Genomic DNA, 16,595 nt, shown 5'->3' with positions numbered 1-16,595 from the left:
CTATGGAGAGGTATGTGCCGTGCCAGACTCACTGGGTTTCCACTGGTTGCAGTTCCACTGGGGTTTCATTATAGTGAGCCACTCAGTGAGCAGCAGACATTAAAAAAGCTGGAAATGAGTTCATCTCTAAAGGACAATCACTCATCATTCATTATTTGCAGCTTCTGCTGGTAAATGTATCACACACCGTGGTACTGTGGTTGCCCTTCAGAGTTGAAGTAACAGTCTTTGTCAGAGTGCACAGTTACTTTATGTTTTAGAATATTTCTTTAACTGTAGGATCGAGCTCTTTACTGTAACTGACCAACGGCTGCAAATAAATGTATACATCAATATATAGTAAAAAGTGATATGTTTATATGTTTGACTGTCATTAGGCCTGTCACAATAATTATATTATTGATTTATCATACAATGTATGTACATGACTGTGCTTGTTTTTGCTGACCGTAGTATTGGCCATTGTGTTTACTTACATGTTAGGTTACATAAGAAAAGCATCACTGATTTTTTTAGCTAGTCACACTTTTCTTTCTTTTTGACAGGCCAAAAAACATACGTTTCCCAAACTATTTATGAATTAAGGTTTATTGCTCTTTAAAATTATTTAATTTCTTTATTATGTCTGGGACAGTATCCAAAAAAATCGTTATTGAGACAGGTCAAACTGTAAAATAACAAAATAAAAGAAACATTTACCTTTGTGTACAACACTTATGTCACGATCAATGTCTTTTAAAAGTGTAATCTTTCCAAGCTATTAAATAAAATCAATACTTTTTCAATAATTGTACTATTTTTTAGAATCAGTACAGTACTGCAAAACATAATATCGCAATACTCAAAAGTGTAACTGTAACATGTTTTGATACAAGACGGATATTTTAATGGCCCCCTTGGGATTATCTGCAGATGGTTCAGTTGTTAACAATCTGGTGAATCTCAGCTGTGTACATAAGAGTATATTAGAGCTGGGTACATTAGAGTTAGTGTAGGGGTGGGCGATATGGCATAAATTTAACACGATATGTCAAACTGTACAAGGAACTGTGGACCTGTGGTGGAGCTGCACAATACCTCTTGCTAGAGCTGTATAAGACTGGATAACCTTAATTATATTTGTGTAAAATTCTGTGATATTACACCTCAGACCACATGCTTTTTTCATGGTTGTACATCTTTCATCTTTTAAGAAAATGCACATATACAGCAGTTGTGTTTACAGCATTGGAGTAAAAATGTATTACACTTCCCAACTGCAGGTAAAGCCTAAGGAACGAGCAAAACAAAAAATAGCAGTTTTTTGATGCTGCTTTCTATGTAGCTCTGTAGTCAGATGTTGAAGCTGGGAATGACGTTCAGATTATTTTACACTGTTTTAAAACATTACCAAAACACAATTAGTTAAAGTACCACAACTGGTTTGATAGTACTTCACCAGTGTTAAATGCTAACTCAACCAAAATTTGTATCTACTTTGCACTTTGTATCACTGCATTATATGGTACTTTGCGCATCCAAACATCATTGACATTTAGATGTTGCATAGCACTGAGTGTACGATGATGATTTAATGAGACTCATGGGCACATTCCAGTGAATTTTTCTTATTTAGAAATTGGAAATCCTGACATGCAAGTTCAAATACACAACATACACTGCTTTGTTGACATTGTGTCATGGTAGTAATGTTTAGTTGTTATCATATATATTAATATAATATATATATTTATGCATATATGTTATAACATTTTTTTACTAAAAAAATCTATATCACAGTATGTCAGTGTACCAGTAGCAGTGTTTAACTATTGAATTTGAACTTGCTGTTAGAATAGTTTTAGCATTATATCATTATATCTTGTTGTCTTGAAGATTATTTTCCAGTCTTTTTTTATTCTATTTTATTTATATACACACACTGAGTAGCGTATTGCCTCTAAGTAATTGTTAGAATTCTGTTTATATTATATTCTTTGATTATGTCCTGTTGATATTGTAGTTTGTTGTTAGGGCCGTGCAGTGGCTCATATCTTACCATGGTTCCAGTTCCTTACAATTTAGAAATTGGAATGTGTCTCCGTTCCCATTCATTCAATGAAAATGAAGCCATGTTGGCGATCATGAAACCCGAGTCTGCGCAGTAGAGACCAGAGGAGGAAGAAAGACTGTGGAGAGACAGCCTACTCATTTAAATAACCACGCCCCTGAGGGCTGCCTCAACAGAGTTCACGCAGTCTATGGTCCCGCCCATACAGTCATTGGTCCCACCTATACTAGGTGTAACCCAGCCCTTTTACAATAACCACACCTTTTTGAATAGAGCTTAATAACGTTTTAAAAAATGAATTCTGTGGAGATATAAAAATTTGACAATATAAGTAGAGGTTAAAAAAAAACTTGATTGAAAGTTGTCTGTTTTGCTATTAAAAAACCTATGGGAATGTGTGGGCTTACACAGCTTTCTGCAACCGAACAGCAGGGGGCGCCCGACCTGTGGTGGCTTCAGTTTTGAGAGACGATGCTCTGTCCAGCTATACACAGTCTATGGGAAATCCTGACATTCAAGTTCAAATGCACAACTTACACTGTTTTGTTGACATTGTGCCATGGTAGTAATGTTTATTCATCATATATCATTAATTATAACATATACTGTATATTGTTTTTCACTAAAAAAATCTATATTATAGTATGTCAGTGTATTAGTAGCACTGTTTAACTATTGGATTTAAACTTGACATTAGAATAGTTTTAACATTAATATGTTGTTGTTTTGAAGATTCTTAGGGAGCTGTTGGAGGTGGTCTGATGTTATGGCGATTCAGACGAAACACATTTGCATTGGTAAGACCAAAAATTAATAAATATGTTGATTTTAAATGTTCTAAAAAAATGTTACAATTACAGCAACTATATAAATGTATAGATTATCACTGATATAAATATAATACGTGTATAGGTGACAGAGTTAAAGTAAGTGTGGTGGCTATGAATATTCTCTTGGGCAGTTAATTCTCTTCAGTATAATATTTACAGCCACTTAGGAAATTAAATTAATTCGAGAGTGAAATGAATTTTTACTACAAAGGTATTTGTGGACTGGTGGAAGCATGTGCTTCAGCTAAGGTCAGTTCCTCTCAGGTCTTGTTGCCTAGAAACCTTCTGAGGTTGTTGCTCTTGGCTCCACTCATACATAAACAAACGCTTCTGATATACAGCCATGCACTTAATCAATCCTTTACAAAGACGGGACTTGTACAATGGCGGCGTGAATCCTCATGTGTTCACTGGTCTGTCCTCCTGCGCAGTGTGCTGTTCTGCAGAGATAAGGGGAAGAGTTTGTCAGTATTGGAGTATTTTTGTGTGACTATTCCCATTTGAATGTAAGACAATATGGCTGTGTGTGTATGTGTATGCCTACATGAATATACATGTACATGTGTGTGTGTGCATGCTTGCGCATTTCTAAATAGTGGGAGGGACCAAGTAACAGTAGTCCACCAATGATATGGTGTCGTGCCTTTGTGACCTTGTGTAAACTGCAGGTCATTAAGTTACACAGTCTTCACACACCGGGAGAAGCAATGTATTCATGCATTCAGCTTTTTAAAAACATGACCTTGCCAGCTGGTTGAAGGGCAGCGTGGTTGGTGCTTGATTCGATTCAGACATAGATGGATATGAGGGTCAGACCTGCAGGTAATGTTCTTGTCTTGTCAGTGGATCACTTTTTTTTTGGCTCGTTGTGGGTGTGTATGTGGTGACAGGTGATACCTCTTTGAGAAATATTTGATGTTAAACTGTGAAAGGCACCTTCTGTTAAAACAGTTTGAGAAGTCTTTTCTTTACTCGTGTTATATATAGATGGAGATGGCTTTTTGTTGGTTTGATGCTGGTTAATAATCTATGAGGAAAATGTATTTACTGGTACATTAAAACCTAATTTTGTCTTTTTGACTATTGTAAATGGCTCTATAGGTACATTAAAGCTGCACTAAAGTTCGGCAGCAAAAGGAGGAATTAGATTCTGACAGTGACGATAATCGTGCTTGATGGATGATAAATGACGCACTATATTAGTCAAGGCAAGCTCATCCCTCAGGTGCTTTCTTTTGACAGAACCTTCAGTAGACTTTAGGAAACAGATACATTTTGGAGTTGTTTAGAGATCTATACAGCTGTGAGACATGAGGTATGAGACAATATCTGGGCCTGTCATAAAAATTAGATTACCAACTTATCGTACAATATACGGCATGACCTTAATATTTCTGCTGTCCTCAATATTGCCCATTGTGTTTACTTATATCACATTTGATAAATCTGAAGAAGATAAAAGACATCTTTTGTCTTTTACACCACTTTGACGTGCCCATTTTTGTGGTTTGATTGAGTTTATTTTGATTATGTCTGAATCGGTATTAATGAAAACTTAGACAATTACATTTTGTAACTGCATTATTCTGCTGTTATATTTGTAGTGTATTAGCAACATAAATGGCTGGTCATATGATAATAAAGTTGTTTAGAGCACATATTTCTAGGACAGTGTACTGACAAAGGAAAATTTATTGTGACAAGGCAAACATTATACATTCTAGATATGATTGGATCTTTTCCAGTCTTTTTTTATTTTATTTATATATACACACTTTAAATAGCAAAATGGCTGTAATTATTTGTTAGATTTCTGTTTATATTATATTCTTTGATCATGCCCTATTGATATTGTAGTTTGTTGCCAGGGCCGTCCAGTGGCTTGTATCTTACCATGGTTCCAGTTTCTAACACTAACTGAATGTGTAAACAGAGGAGCCTCGTCTGACTAAACTCTCTTCAATTATTAACACTCTTTGGCACCTGTTCTGAATGAGTAAGCTAGTTTACTATTGTATTGCGGCTTTTCACATGAGGGGCACAGTTATCTGTAAATCAGAAAATAATTCACTTGTCAGTCAGAGGGGCTAGCTTCCTAGTATTAATAATGCTGCACATTTTGTTTTGTCTAGTGGGTATCATGTATTTATTTACTTCTGTAAAACAGAATGTTTTCTTTCTGTTTCTCTGCGAACTTATAAAGTTTATTATCCTCCTTTCACCCTGTTCTTCAATGTTCAGGACCCCACAGGGCCACCACAGAGTAGATATGGTTTAGTTATGGGTCATTCACAGCATTGTAGTGGCGGTGTGTTAGAGTGTGTTATATTGAAATGAGTTGATCAGACACAGCAGTGCTGCTGGAGTTTTTAAACATTTTAGTGTCACTGCTGGACTGAGAATAGTCCAGCAACTGTGTCCTGTGGGCCCTGGTGAAGACTAAAGCAACACAAACTGTCCAGCAAGGTGGAGCAGTTAGGTAGGATTGTCTAATAGACTGCACAGTAAGTGGACAAAGTGTTAAAAAACTCCAGCAGCACTACTGTATCTGATCTACTCCAAGTAGCACACTAACTGCAAAAATGGATACTGGGTGTAGAAACAAGGCAGTGGTTATATTGTTATGCTTGATCAGTGTATAGTAGCATCAAAATGCATTTTCACATTATAAATATGATAATGTTTAGGCAGTGGAATCTAAACAAAGTCTACATATCAGCTCTTTCACATTAAGGAATTAACACAATGGGCAGTATTGTAATTATTGTGACAGGATTACCTTTCTGCTAGACAAATTAGATATTCCAAAAATGATGCAAATTCGTATTCTCTATATGGATGAATAGAAGCAAAACCCTGCAGTGGCAATGAGCTTTTCACAGCTTTTTAGCTTTAGACTGTTTGTGAGAAAACTCAATGACTCCTGACTGCAGCTTTATGTTGTGGTACAGAGAGGAGTTAACTGAATTGGCCTTGTGTGCTGAGGTGTTCATGTTCACCTTGTCCAGGGGGAAATGCGGAGGTATCAAAGCGTAGTGGACCAGGTTTGAGGTTACAGTAACACTGCGATGCAATCCAACACTGTTTATATTTTAAGAAGTCTCCGACAGCGCTCTTGTTCACGGTACATTGGCTCTTCTTTCTTGCTGTGATGACGTGATACTCTGCAGTAAGCTGGATTTGATCCTAGTTCACTGTAGTTGGATCAATACAGAAACATTACTTTTCCCCTATTATACTTTTCAAAGGGCAGCACTCTTTTCGGCTGATTGATTCTGGACATGCTGTATATAAAGAGCTTAAATAGAACATTATGCCTGATCAGTCATGTACACTGTGTAATTAAGTACCTGCTTCTTATGCATGCTTAAAGGAGTATCCTAAATGTTTTACTATTATAAAGGCTTATAAGGCTAGACATCCCACCGCCCTGCTGTTAACACCTAATAAATGATTAGCTGTAGTCTTATGCTAATTACCGGAAGCCCTCTGGGCAATGGAATTCCACAGCCAATATGGAGGGTAGCACGTCTCTGTCTGCTGCACATTCAGTCAAGTGCAGGCGATGTACTCTACATTTCAAAGCTATCACTGAATTCATTTTAACATTAATGGAATTACCTGCCCAAGAGAACAGTACACACCACACAACCACATGTGTTATCTGTACGATAAGCCTTTGTTGAGCTCACTACCAAGAAAATGCATAGATAGGATAGAAAGATAGATACTTTAAATCATAATACATTGATCTAAAGGTAGTGATTTAACTGCATTATTCAAGCCAAGTATATATTTATTATAATTACCATAAATATTTCTTCAGAACACAATCGCTCTCTTCAAACAGACATTTTGGGGATATTTTTTTGTTTTTACCAGTTAAAAGGTTTCCATCCAGCTATTATTTAATTTACTGAATAATAACAAATAATCAAATATATCAGAATTTGTTTTGGATAATACTGAGTTATACTGTGTGTACGAGAATTGAACTTTCTACATCACAGAAAAGTTCAATTTTGGAAAGCCTGTTATTGCTGCTGTTATTGCTGCTTTGTTTATGGCTACACATTTGTGAGCATAAAAGCCTTACTTATATAATGGCTTAGAAAATATCTATCAAATCCCTTTGACTAAAAATGTACTAATATTTCTGTTTGAAATATACTGAACTCCTGTAACAGATTTCTGTAAACCAAAAGGTTTTGGGTGTCATAGAGAAGATACATTACTAGTTTGCTTTTTAGCTGCAGTTAAGACATGCTTTTATCAGATGTCTATTATTTCGTTGATAAGATAATGTATGTTTTAAAGGCACTGTGTAGGATTTGAATCAATATATATATATACATATTTATACATTTTTTATTTATTTATTTTTTTTAATTAGCAAATAATTTCAGTTTCAGTAGTTCTTCGGTCTGTTTGCACATAGGAAAACAGGTAAAGGATCTGTAAATAGAAACTATTTACTATTCCAGTAATTATTCTTGACAATCAGCAACAGGGGGCTTTCTTGCTCACGTAGAGGGTGGGGGATGAAAGACACAGGTACACCACTTTGGGTGGTAATGACTTCTATAACATATTCCTGGTACACATCTGACACTGTGTATTAAGGAATGTTAATACCCGCACAACTTTAATAATAGATGGTTTCATCCATCTGGTACCCACTATAAGACCTTGCTCAAACTCTAATAAATCATGTCACCTTGCCATGAGCACATTGGCCAGTATTCAACCTCTCTCACAAGATAACACCTCACCCCTTTTACAGGTGTAGGCGTTTCTAAGCTGCTGTAATATTTTACAAACAATTAAACGATTAAAGTCAGTATTGTTTTATCCTGTTAATCACAACTGGTTTGCTTAGCACTTAGCAACCCTTGTAGCAGCAGTGCGGTAACCCACATTCTGCATTTATTTGAAGGCAGAACTTCTGTTGAGTTTAAACATCATGATAGTTGTTCAGTAGAGTCATATACAGTGCCTTTAATTGCTTTAAATTCTTTCTGTCCTGTTTTATAGCTTGTGCTGAGCAAAATCAGAAACATGGCTTAATATTATTCACAATTACATACTTTAGTGCGCAAATGTTTTTCTACTATAATTGATCTCAAACAACCATACATATATTAATATTGGCAATTCTGGCAATTTGATTTAATGTATGCAAATGCCCAAACCTTTAAATGAATATAAAAATATGTGGATGGAAATCTAGCTAAATCTAGCCAAATAATAAAATTAAATCTAATAAAAATTTGTAGGAATTTGAGAGTTATTTAGGCAAATAATTTCCTAAAATGAATCAGAAAGATATACAGAAACATTCATGTCAAAGAGATATACAGTTCTTCACATGCCTATTCTGCTCAGAACAACTTGTATTGGTTTATTGCCTGATTTATGAACCCTGTTTGTTGTGTATAAGAATGACAGTGCAGACAGGCAATGGCGCAGAGATGGCTGTGGATGTTAGTGCCGTGGAGAGGAGGCTGGAACCTGCGCTCCAAAGCGCCTGGACAAGGTAGAGCTGAAAGGTCTAATGGGAGTGGGAGGGAAGAAGAAAAGACAGAAGGATATAGAGAAAGTAAAGAGATCACTGAGGAAGGGCTCTAACAGGTTTTGAAAGATTTTCCTCCCTGAAAAAGTATTTTTCCTGTTGCATTGATGCTGATATGGAGAAACCTGATGCTTTCCACACATTTACCCTCAAGCTACATTTTATAAAAGCCACAAGTCAGTGGTTTTGAGTACTTTACAAATAATTTAGCCCTTCTGACTAATATTCATATATTAAAGAATATATTTATTATACTGGATGAGATTCATAATCTAGCCACATGTAGTTTGTGAGGATACAGATGATCCCATTTCATATTTTCCTCAACCTGCTCTATAATGAACTCAGTCTCAGAAGGTTAAGAAGATGTGGGGCCAGGCTTTTTCCTTGATATTTTTCTTCATACATACAGTATTGGAGCAATCTGCAATGCAATGCTGTAAGTGTACAAGTTTATGCTCAAGAGACAAACAGCAAAAAGTGTTTAAATTGTGTAATCATTGCTGACTCTGGACTCGGCAGCGTTCATCCATTTTATAAGGTCACTGTAGAGGAATTTGTAGCTGCAAAACAGAAACAGGCTGTAGCTGCTCTGATAGTATTGAACCCTGTATCAAATGTCTCAGTCCTCCTCTTTGGAAACTGCAGAACGTAACTGAATTAGGTGAATATGGATAGTGCACAGATACACCCTGACAGCAAACAAATATTGTAGATATAACAGAATAGCTGTTTAAAGGATTTTTAAAGGATTAGCATGGGTACAGTAGACTTACACTCATGTGTATCTTTTGTTTATTATTAAATTAATTCCACCTTTGTTAATCTTCTTACATTGTAATCATGACCTTTTTAACATCTATCTATCTATCTATCTATCTATCTATCTATCTATCTATCTATCTATCTATCTATCTATCTATCTATCTATCTATCTATCTATCTATCTATTTATCTATCTATCTTTAAGAGGAGGAACGACATGTTAGAGCCAATGATCGGGACTACAATGAAAGATTTAGTTATGCTGTAAGTATTTTTTGTAAATGTGTCATTTGCAAAATGTATGAAGGCTTAACCAATCACAGAATTCATAAGTCAGTTTAATAGAGCATGGTGTATACAATAAAGTACTTGAAAATGTACTTCATGTAGATGTTAATACAAGCTTAATACAGCGTTTTAATTAGTTGTAAAAATCTAGAAGATGTCAAAACTTAGACTTTATTGTGTCCAATTTAATCCTCTAACAAGCTCACATATTAGACACATGCTAACACACCAGCCACATCCTTAAACATGCTGCGTGTATGTGCTAGTTAGAACATCCTCAGAACATCAAATAGATAAAAGATTAAAACAATAATGGTATCAAAATTATCTCTGCGTTTCTAACTAGAAATTACAGCTTGTTAGGCTGTCCATGTGTAACTACTAAGCCGAGAAATTGTATGTACCAAAATTTTAATACCACATGAATGCAGCAACTTAACAGGCTAACATACTAGACACAAGCTCACACGCAAAGCACAAGCTAACACACGAGCAAACCCACTAGACAAACACACACGTTCTTGATAAAAGCTCACACACTGGCCACAAAACTCACAAATTAGCCATAGTAACACAAACTAGCTGCAAGCTAACACAGTGGACACAAGCTCACACACACAAACACGCTAACACATTAAACACAAGCTCACACATTTGATACAAGTTCACACACAAAGCACAAGCTAACACACGAGCAAACCCACTAGACCAACACACAAGTTCTTGATAAAAGCTCACACACTGGCCACAAAACTCACAAATTAGCCATAATACCACATACTAGCTACAAGCTGACAAACTAAACACACACTCACGCACTAGTCACAAAATAACACATTTAATACAGGCTATGTAATTGGTTGCTGCACTATTGTGATAGTAAACAACTAGATAAGCTTAAGTGACTGAATTATCGTTTTTTCTGTTCTTTCTTAGGATAATCACATCAAGACAGCAAAGTACACCTTCTACACCTTTCTACCAGTTAACTTGTTTGAGCAGTTCCAGAGGTTTGCTAATGCTTACTTCCTAGTGCTGCTCATTCTACAGGTAAATCTGGGTTTATAGTATTTTACAGGTTATGTCTTTTGTGCTGTTATTTGAGTAGTGGCCCTCAGTTGTAGTACTAACAGAATGCTTCACACTGTATTGTTTTGTTTTTTAGTTCAATTATTATTATTAAGTATGCTCTTTCATTTTAGAGTACACTGCCCTTTCAGAACGGTCATAAATAAACGTCTGAATTTGAGGATCATGTGAAGTGATTTTGTGTTTCATGTGATGGCATTTTATTGTTTAATCACCGGTGTGCTGTACAGCTGAAATGGTGCTGTTTTTTGTTTATAGTTAATCCCTGAGATCTCCTCTCTGTCCTGGTTCACCACCATTGTGCCTTTGGTGTTGGTACTGACTATCACCGCTGTGAAAGATGCTACTGATGACTATGTGAGCACTTTGTGTGTTTTGCCTCACTTAGACACACTTATCAATAGTAAAATTGTATTTTCTTATAATGATGATAAACAATAATGATGAACTGTGTTTAGTGAAATCTTCAGTATTTTGAAAAAGAATGCTTTAACTTCTTTCTAACAGGCTTGTTACATTGTAAGAATGCTCAGTGCATAGCTTGCATAAAAACATTGATATCTGGCTAGTAGGGGTGGGCAATATGGCCCTAAAATAATATCACAATATATTAAATAAATATATTGCATTCAATGCATAATGCATTTATTATTGATTGTGGATGTGATAAAAATTAGTTTAATAAATATATCACTGACACAAAATAAACATTAAAATTTTTTTGGTATAAATATAACAGCTCATACATTCAGCAGACCTGCTAAACCTTCTAGTACGTTTTTACGGTTCCCTGTTCTAAAGTAGGTGTATCATTAGATCTTTTAATACCAGTTTCAATCAAGTTGTCACCAGGTTGTCACTGAAGTTGATTCCGCCACAGAGATCTGTGCATAAACTAAATGTGCTAAAGTGCTTAATTTTTTAACCACCCCACCTTGACTAGCTTCATGTTTCACTCAGAGACCTCATAATGATGAGACTAGGGGTGTGAGACATATATCTTCCTCAATAAAATCTTAATTACTGTGATAACGATGTGCAAGCTGATGTCATCGAATAAGCTTATAACTGGGGAAAAGCAACGATCAACACCTTTACTCCAAGAGTTCACTTTAGACTGCTGCATGTGTGCACGAGTGGGGGGAATTGCCTGGTCTGCATTCAGTAGAAACAAACAAAAAAATCTATAAGCTTGTGTCTATTGCAGAAATAGTCATTTATAATAATAGTGTAACAAAATAAAAATGCAACAAGTGCAGCTTATTTACTTCTATGAACTGCAAACATACAAAAAGTAAAAGTAAATATTGTAAATAGCAATATAAATACAAAGTAAGACTGTATTCAAGAATATTGCAATTATCATGATATGGAGATTTTTTTTGTGTGAAAAATGTTGTAGTATTATTGTGTAGTATATGATATTGCACACCCTTACTGGCTAGACTAATCAAAACCATTATTTCTCAGTGAATCCTGGACACTTTAGACTTTTGTACATTTGTTTTGTTGACATTCATTTTTACATTCAAAATCAAAATGTTATTTTGACATATATCATTTAGAGGTATCATATCATTTAGAGGTGCACAAAGCTTTTGCAACAATTATATACCAGTTCCTGTAAATGCTACAGTCTAGATTTTTTTTATTTGCCTACAGTTACATACCTGACTCAGAACAATGTGGGTGTTTGTTAATGAACAGAATGAATCAGATGTGATAAATGAAGAAAAGCATGACAAAATCTGCCTTATATTGTCCCAAGAACTAAGCCTGAAACATTAGTGTCTCTTTGCTGGTCACATGATGAACCACCAGTAGCCTAAACAATGATTTTCAATTTCGCTGTAATATTCCATCATGTGGCTACCCACTTAATGTAGCAGAAAATTAAAGGAGTGAGAGTTTCAGAAGATCATAATAAACGATAATGAATTAGTTTAAATGTTTCAATCTCATATGGAATAAATAAGAATGCTACAAAAAGGAATAAAAAAGAATGTGATTATAGTGCATTTATACATGCTATACTAAACATTTTAACATTTATAACAAGCTGTCTGTTTTCACTGTATATCTGTTCTGTTCATTAATGCTTTTCTCTTGGGTGTTCTTTGTGTTATAAGTTCCGCCATAAAAGTGATCAACAAGTTAACACTCGTCAGTCTCAGGTACTCATCAAGGGAAAGTAAGTCATCCTTTTTAAAACATACATTTACCGCAGTTTGATATTTCCATAAGTGCGCCAAGGCTTTATAAGATCCTTAATAAACTAAACGCATGATGGAGTGAATACAGAAAATGTATTGTGTTTGTTTTTCTGCAGGATACAAAATGAGAAATGGATGAATGTTAGAGTTGGTGACATAATAAAACTTGAGAACAACCAGTTTGTTGCTGTAAGTTTTTTTTTATCTATAAAAATGCTACAAAAAACACAATTTTACTTAAATTATCAGCATTTTTACTAGGGATGCACAGTAAAATTAGAATTATATTGGTATCAGCTGATAATTCCTTTTTATAGAAACATCTGTATCGAACCTGGGCTAGCATGACTAGGGCTAGCATGACTTTTAAAATGTTAGAGAACATTAATATGTAATTGCTTTCTAATTAGGTTATTATGGGTCTGATGTCATTTGTTCTTCCCATTTAGCTTTTAGCATAACATTCCACTTAAATTGCTATCTTTTTGAGGAAACCTACCATGCAAAAGCTAACATATCAGTATTTTCAGATTTATTTTGGAGGCACTTATCCAGTAAAAAAATCTAGTTTAAGGGATGTTAATCAAGTGTCCTCTGTTTTTTCTTTAGCAATTTGTTTAGCTGTGTGTTATTTAGATATTATCGTTCATGGTTTGCTAAAAACATTTTTTATTATTATTAGCGTACAGCTGAGATTTGTTATATAACATTTCAGACTACATCCCCTGCTGCCTGAAATATAAGTGGTATCAAATACTGCTTGAGCTCAGTATTACTGTAACATTTAGGCCTATGTGCCACCAAGGACTCTTGTATTGACATGGACAGGAGAGACATTCGTAGCAGTGTTGTTACTGGAGTGTTTGATTGATTTGTTCACTCTCTCCTCTGTTTCTCTGTGGGCTGGGCAGGCAGACGTGCTTCTGCTCTCAAGCAGTGAGCCGTATGGTCTGTGCTATATCGAGACTGCAGAGCTAGATGGGTAAGGGCATGTTTGTAGGGCATGTTTGTGATCATTAACCTCCTAACATTCACAGATGCTAAGACTTATTATAGTGTTATTTACAGTTTTTAATAATGGTGAGTCATTAAGTTATTAATAAGTTTAGAAAGGAGTGCAAAGCCTAACACAAGCTGTCTTCTTCAGTTATTTCTCAGTGAAATTTTATTGCATTAAGCAAATCAGTGTTTATATGATATAGATATAGATACAATCCATAGATCCATATGTATTTGTACCATAATCGTTGTTGTAATGTTGCTTCTGCACACCACATCAATAGCTTTAAATGAAGCAATTAAATGTGATTAAAAAGTTTATTTTAATGAAGGAACACATTACTAAGCTCAACAGCATCAAAACCATTGAGGACAACTAAAGTAGACAATCTCACAATATTTACAACTACTGCTCAATTTAAGAACACTCTTTAAAGATGTAGGCATATATTTTTCCAAAATATACAGCCAAATATTCTATAAAGAATGTAAAATCGGAATGTTTCCTTTAAGATTACACTTAAAACAGCCAGATTAGTCTGACAGAAAACATCTAAAAAGTATGACAAAGGAAAGAAATTCACTCATGATTTAAAGAATATACCACATCATCTATCAAACTTGATGCACAGGTATGTTGTGGGTTTGTAAACAGATATGGGTTTCAGACCACAGGCACTTATTAGCGTTATTTGAAAGGGCTTTGTTTTACATAATAAGGTGATATAATGTATTTTTACTAGACTTATATACACACCCACGTTTTTGTTTTGAAAAAAAGTAGCTACATATTTATAACACATAGACAGGATGTAGGATGCATTGCACAATGACTTGCCTGAAACTGCAGAAATGCAGTGCGCCTCTGGAAAGCTTAGCGAAAGACCTGAGGTATCTGTGTAAAGCACAATAAAACCAAATCCCCCAGGTGTGCCTCTATACCAGAAAAAAAACGTAAGAAATACTTTTTTTCCCACAAGATTTGATGAAATGTTTATCCACATGTCAATCACATGAATGTATTATAATTTGTTAAAATGACTGACATGGAGCATTCAGACAAGACTAAAATCACTGAGAAACTCTGATAATAGTCTCATTACCCTACCTACCCATCTAAAACGAATGCCCTGCATATAGGGACATTGCCTGCAAAATGATTTGCATTCAAGAATATTTAATATATTATTATCCAATTACCTTTGAGCCTGTGAAACAGTAGGAACTATGCAAAGAATGGCTGTAATCCCTAAACGATTAGTTTCATCTTTTCTGAGACCCTTTGAATTAAAGCTGAAAGTCTACACTTCACTCATTTCATATTCACTGAGGTGATATATAGAGGAAAAATACATTATCCTATTACTTATGGAACTCACTGCATGTTTGAGATTTGAGATAATACATATTTAACACTGTAGCAGAATTAGATGTACAGCTCTTTTGAAATAAATGTTTTCTCTGGCTTTGGTTCCTAACAGAGAAACAAACTTGAAGGTGCGCCAAGCTTTGACTGTAACCTCAGACCTTGGAGCAGATGTTTCCAAGCTTGCGGAGTTCAATGGTAAAGCTATTTCCACACTACTATTGCTTTGTCATCACAAATGAGTACTCAAATCTAGTTTACATAGAACGTGCAGTACATTCACCACATTGATTAGATTAATTGTTGGGCTTGTCTCTGATGCTGGCAGTTTTTGTCTTGGGTTGGTCAGAAAGACCTTCAACAATTCGAATTTTAAATGTCTTCCTGAGTTTGGAGACAAGGTGAATACTGCCTACTGTGTATAGTCTATTGTTAGCTTATATTAAAGTTTGTATTCAATATACTCAATATATTCAAGTAATATTTTCAGTACACTCTGCTTTTTTGTGTAATATTTTCCTGAATATTGATGACATCTTTTGTATTTTGCACATTTGTATTGGTTTACCATGTCCTTGATATAGAATGTAAAAAGAGAGTAAATATATATACCAATAAATTGTAGATTGTTCTTTATACAACTTTTTAAAAATGGATTTATTGGCCCAATAATTATGAATTGAAATATTGGATTATGCTGCTAAGCCATCAGCAACCAGAGCCTGAGAGAACAAATTTGGCCATGCTCTCTCTTTGGGTGAGTTGGCACTCTCTTCACTAATCGCTCCCATTGTGATGCAGGCCAGCAAAGGTGTCTGTTGGCTAATATATGAGACTTTGAAAAGAGACAGTGTCTGACTTCACATATATTACATGTAAGGAGAATTGCAAATGATTGGGGAGTCCTAGTGAGTGGGTTGGTTAATTAAGGCTTTCCAACAAATAAACATATATCACCCATATTGCCTTTTGGAAGTAATCAGTAAGCGCGTAATCAAATTGTTCTACTTAAGCTATAGCTGAAGTGTATTAAAAGGCATACATTTAAACATCATCTGAACGAATCCAATTATACAAACAGAAACTGAATAAGCTCTAACCGTTTTGCTTTCTGTCACATGTGTTCCATCTTTAGGAGAAGTTATATGTGAGCCTCCCAATAATAAACTGGACAAATTCATTGGAACACTGTATTGGAAGGACAACAAGTATTCTCTGGACAATGAGAAAATGCTGCTGAGAGGCTGTATACTCAGAAACACAGAGTGGTGTTTTGGCATGGTCATCTTTGCTGGTACATTTCCTTTTTGTCATCTTTTAAGTAATCGTAAGCAGAATGGCTTTATTGAAGCAGATTTCTTGGCTTCAGTTCTACTGAGCAGAGCGATATTTTTTTGCCGCCCTGCTACACTTTGGCATCACT

At 35.2% G+C, this 16,595-nt stretch overlaps 1 protein-coding gene across 6 annotated transcripts in view; it reads left to right on the top strand.

Moving 5' to 3' along the window:
- atp8b4 (ATPase phospholipid transporting 8B4) overlaps positions 1–16,595 on the top strand; it is a 35,620-nt gene that overhangs the window by 2,409 nt on the left and 16,616 nt on the right. For 3 of the 6 annotated variants that reach the window (XM_015605127.3, XM_049474614.1, XM_015605126.3), the window contains exons 2-10: positions 2,783–2,847; positions 9,423–9,481; positions 10,442–10,555; positions 10,853–10,951; positions 12,724–12,785; positions 12,924–12,996; positions 13,719–13,789; positions 15,288–15,370; positions 16,308–16,466. In XM_015605127.3, coding sequence (XP_015460613.3) covers positions 2,783–2,847; positions 9,423–9,481; positions 10,442–10,555; positions 10,853–10,951; positions 12,724–12,785; positions 12,924–12,996; positions 13,719–13,789; positions 15,288–15,370; positions 16,308–16,466 — 785 coding nt within the window. Of the gene's footprint in view, positions 1–2,782; positions 2,848–2,896; positions 3,703–8,320; positions 8,417–9,422; positions 9,482–10,441; positions 10,556–10,852; positions 10,952–12,723; positions 12,786–12,923; positions 12,997–13,718; positions 13,790–15,287; positions 15,371–16,307; positions 16,467–16,595 lie in introns of those variants that run through there. The other 3 variants (XM_007246523.4, XM_022672217.2, XM_007246526.4) reach the window with 2 other exon arrangements.

The sequence above is a fragment of the Astyanax mexicanus genome, chromosome 2 (assembly GCF_023375975.1).
Source record: "Astyanax mexicanus isolate ESR-SI-001 chromosome 2, AstMex3_surface, whole genome shotgun sequence".
In the NCBI taxonomy this organism is placed as follows: Eukaryota; Metazoa; Chordata; class Actinopteri; order Characiformes; family Acestrorhamphidae; genus Astyanax; species Astyanax mexicanus.
Note: the sequence above shows the minus strand (reverse complement) of the source record. Positions and strands in the feature narration are given on the sequence as shown.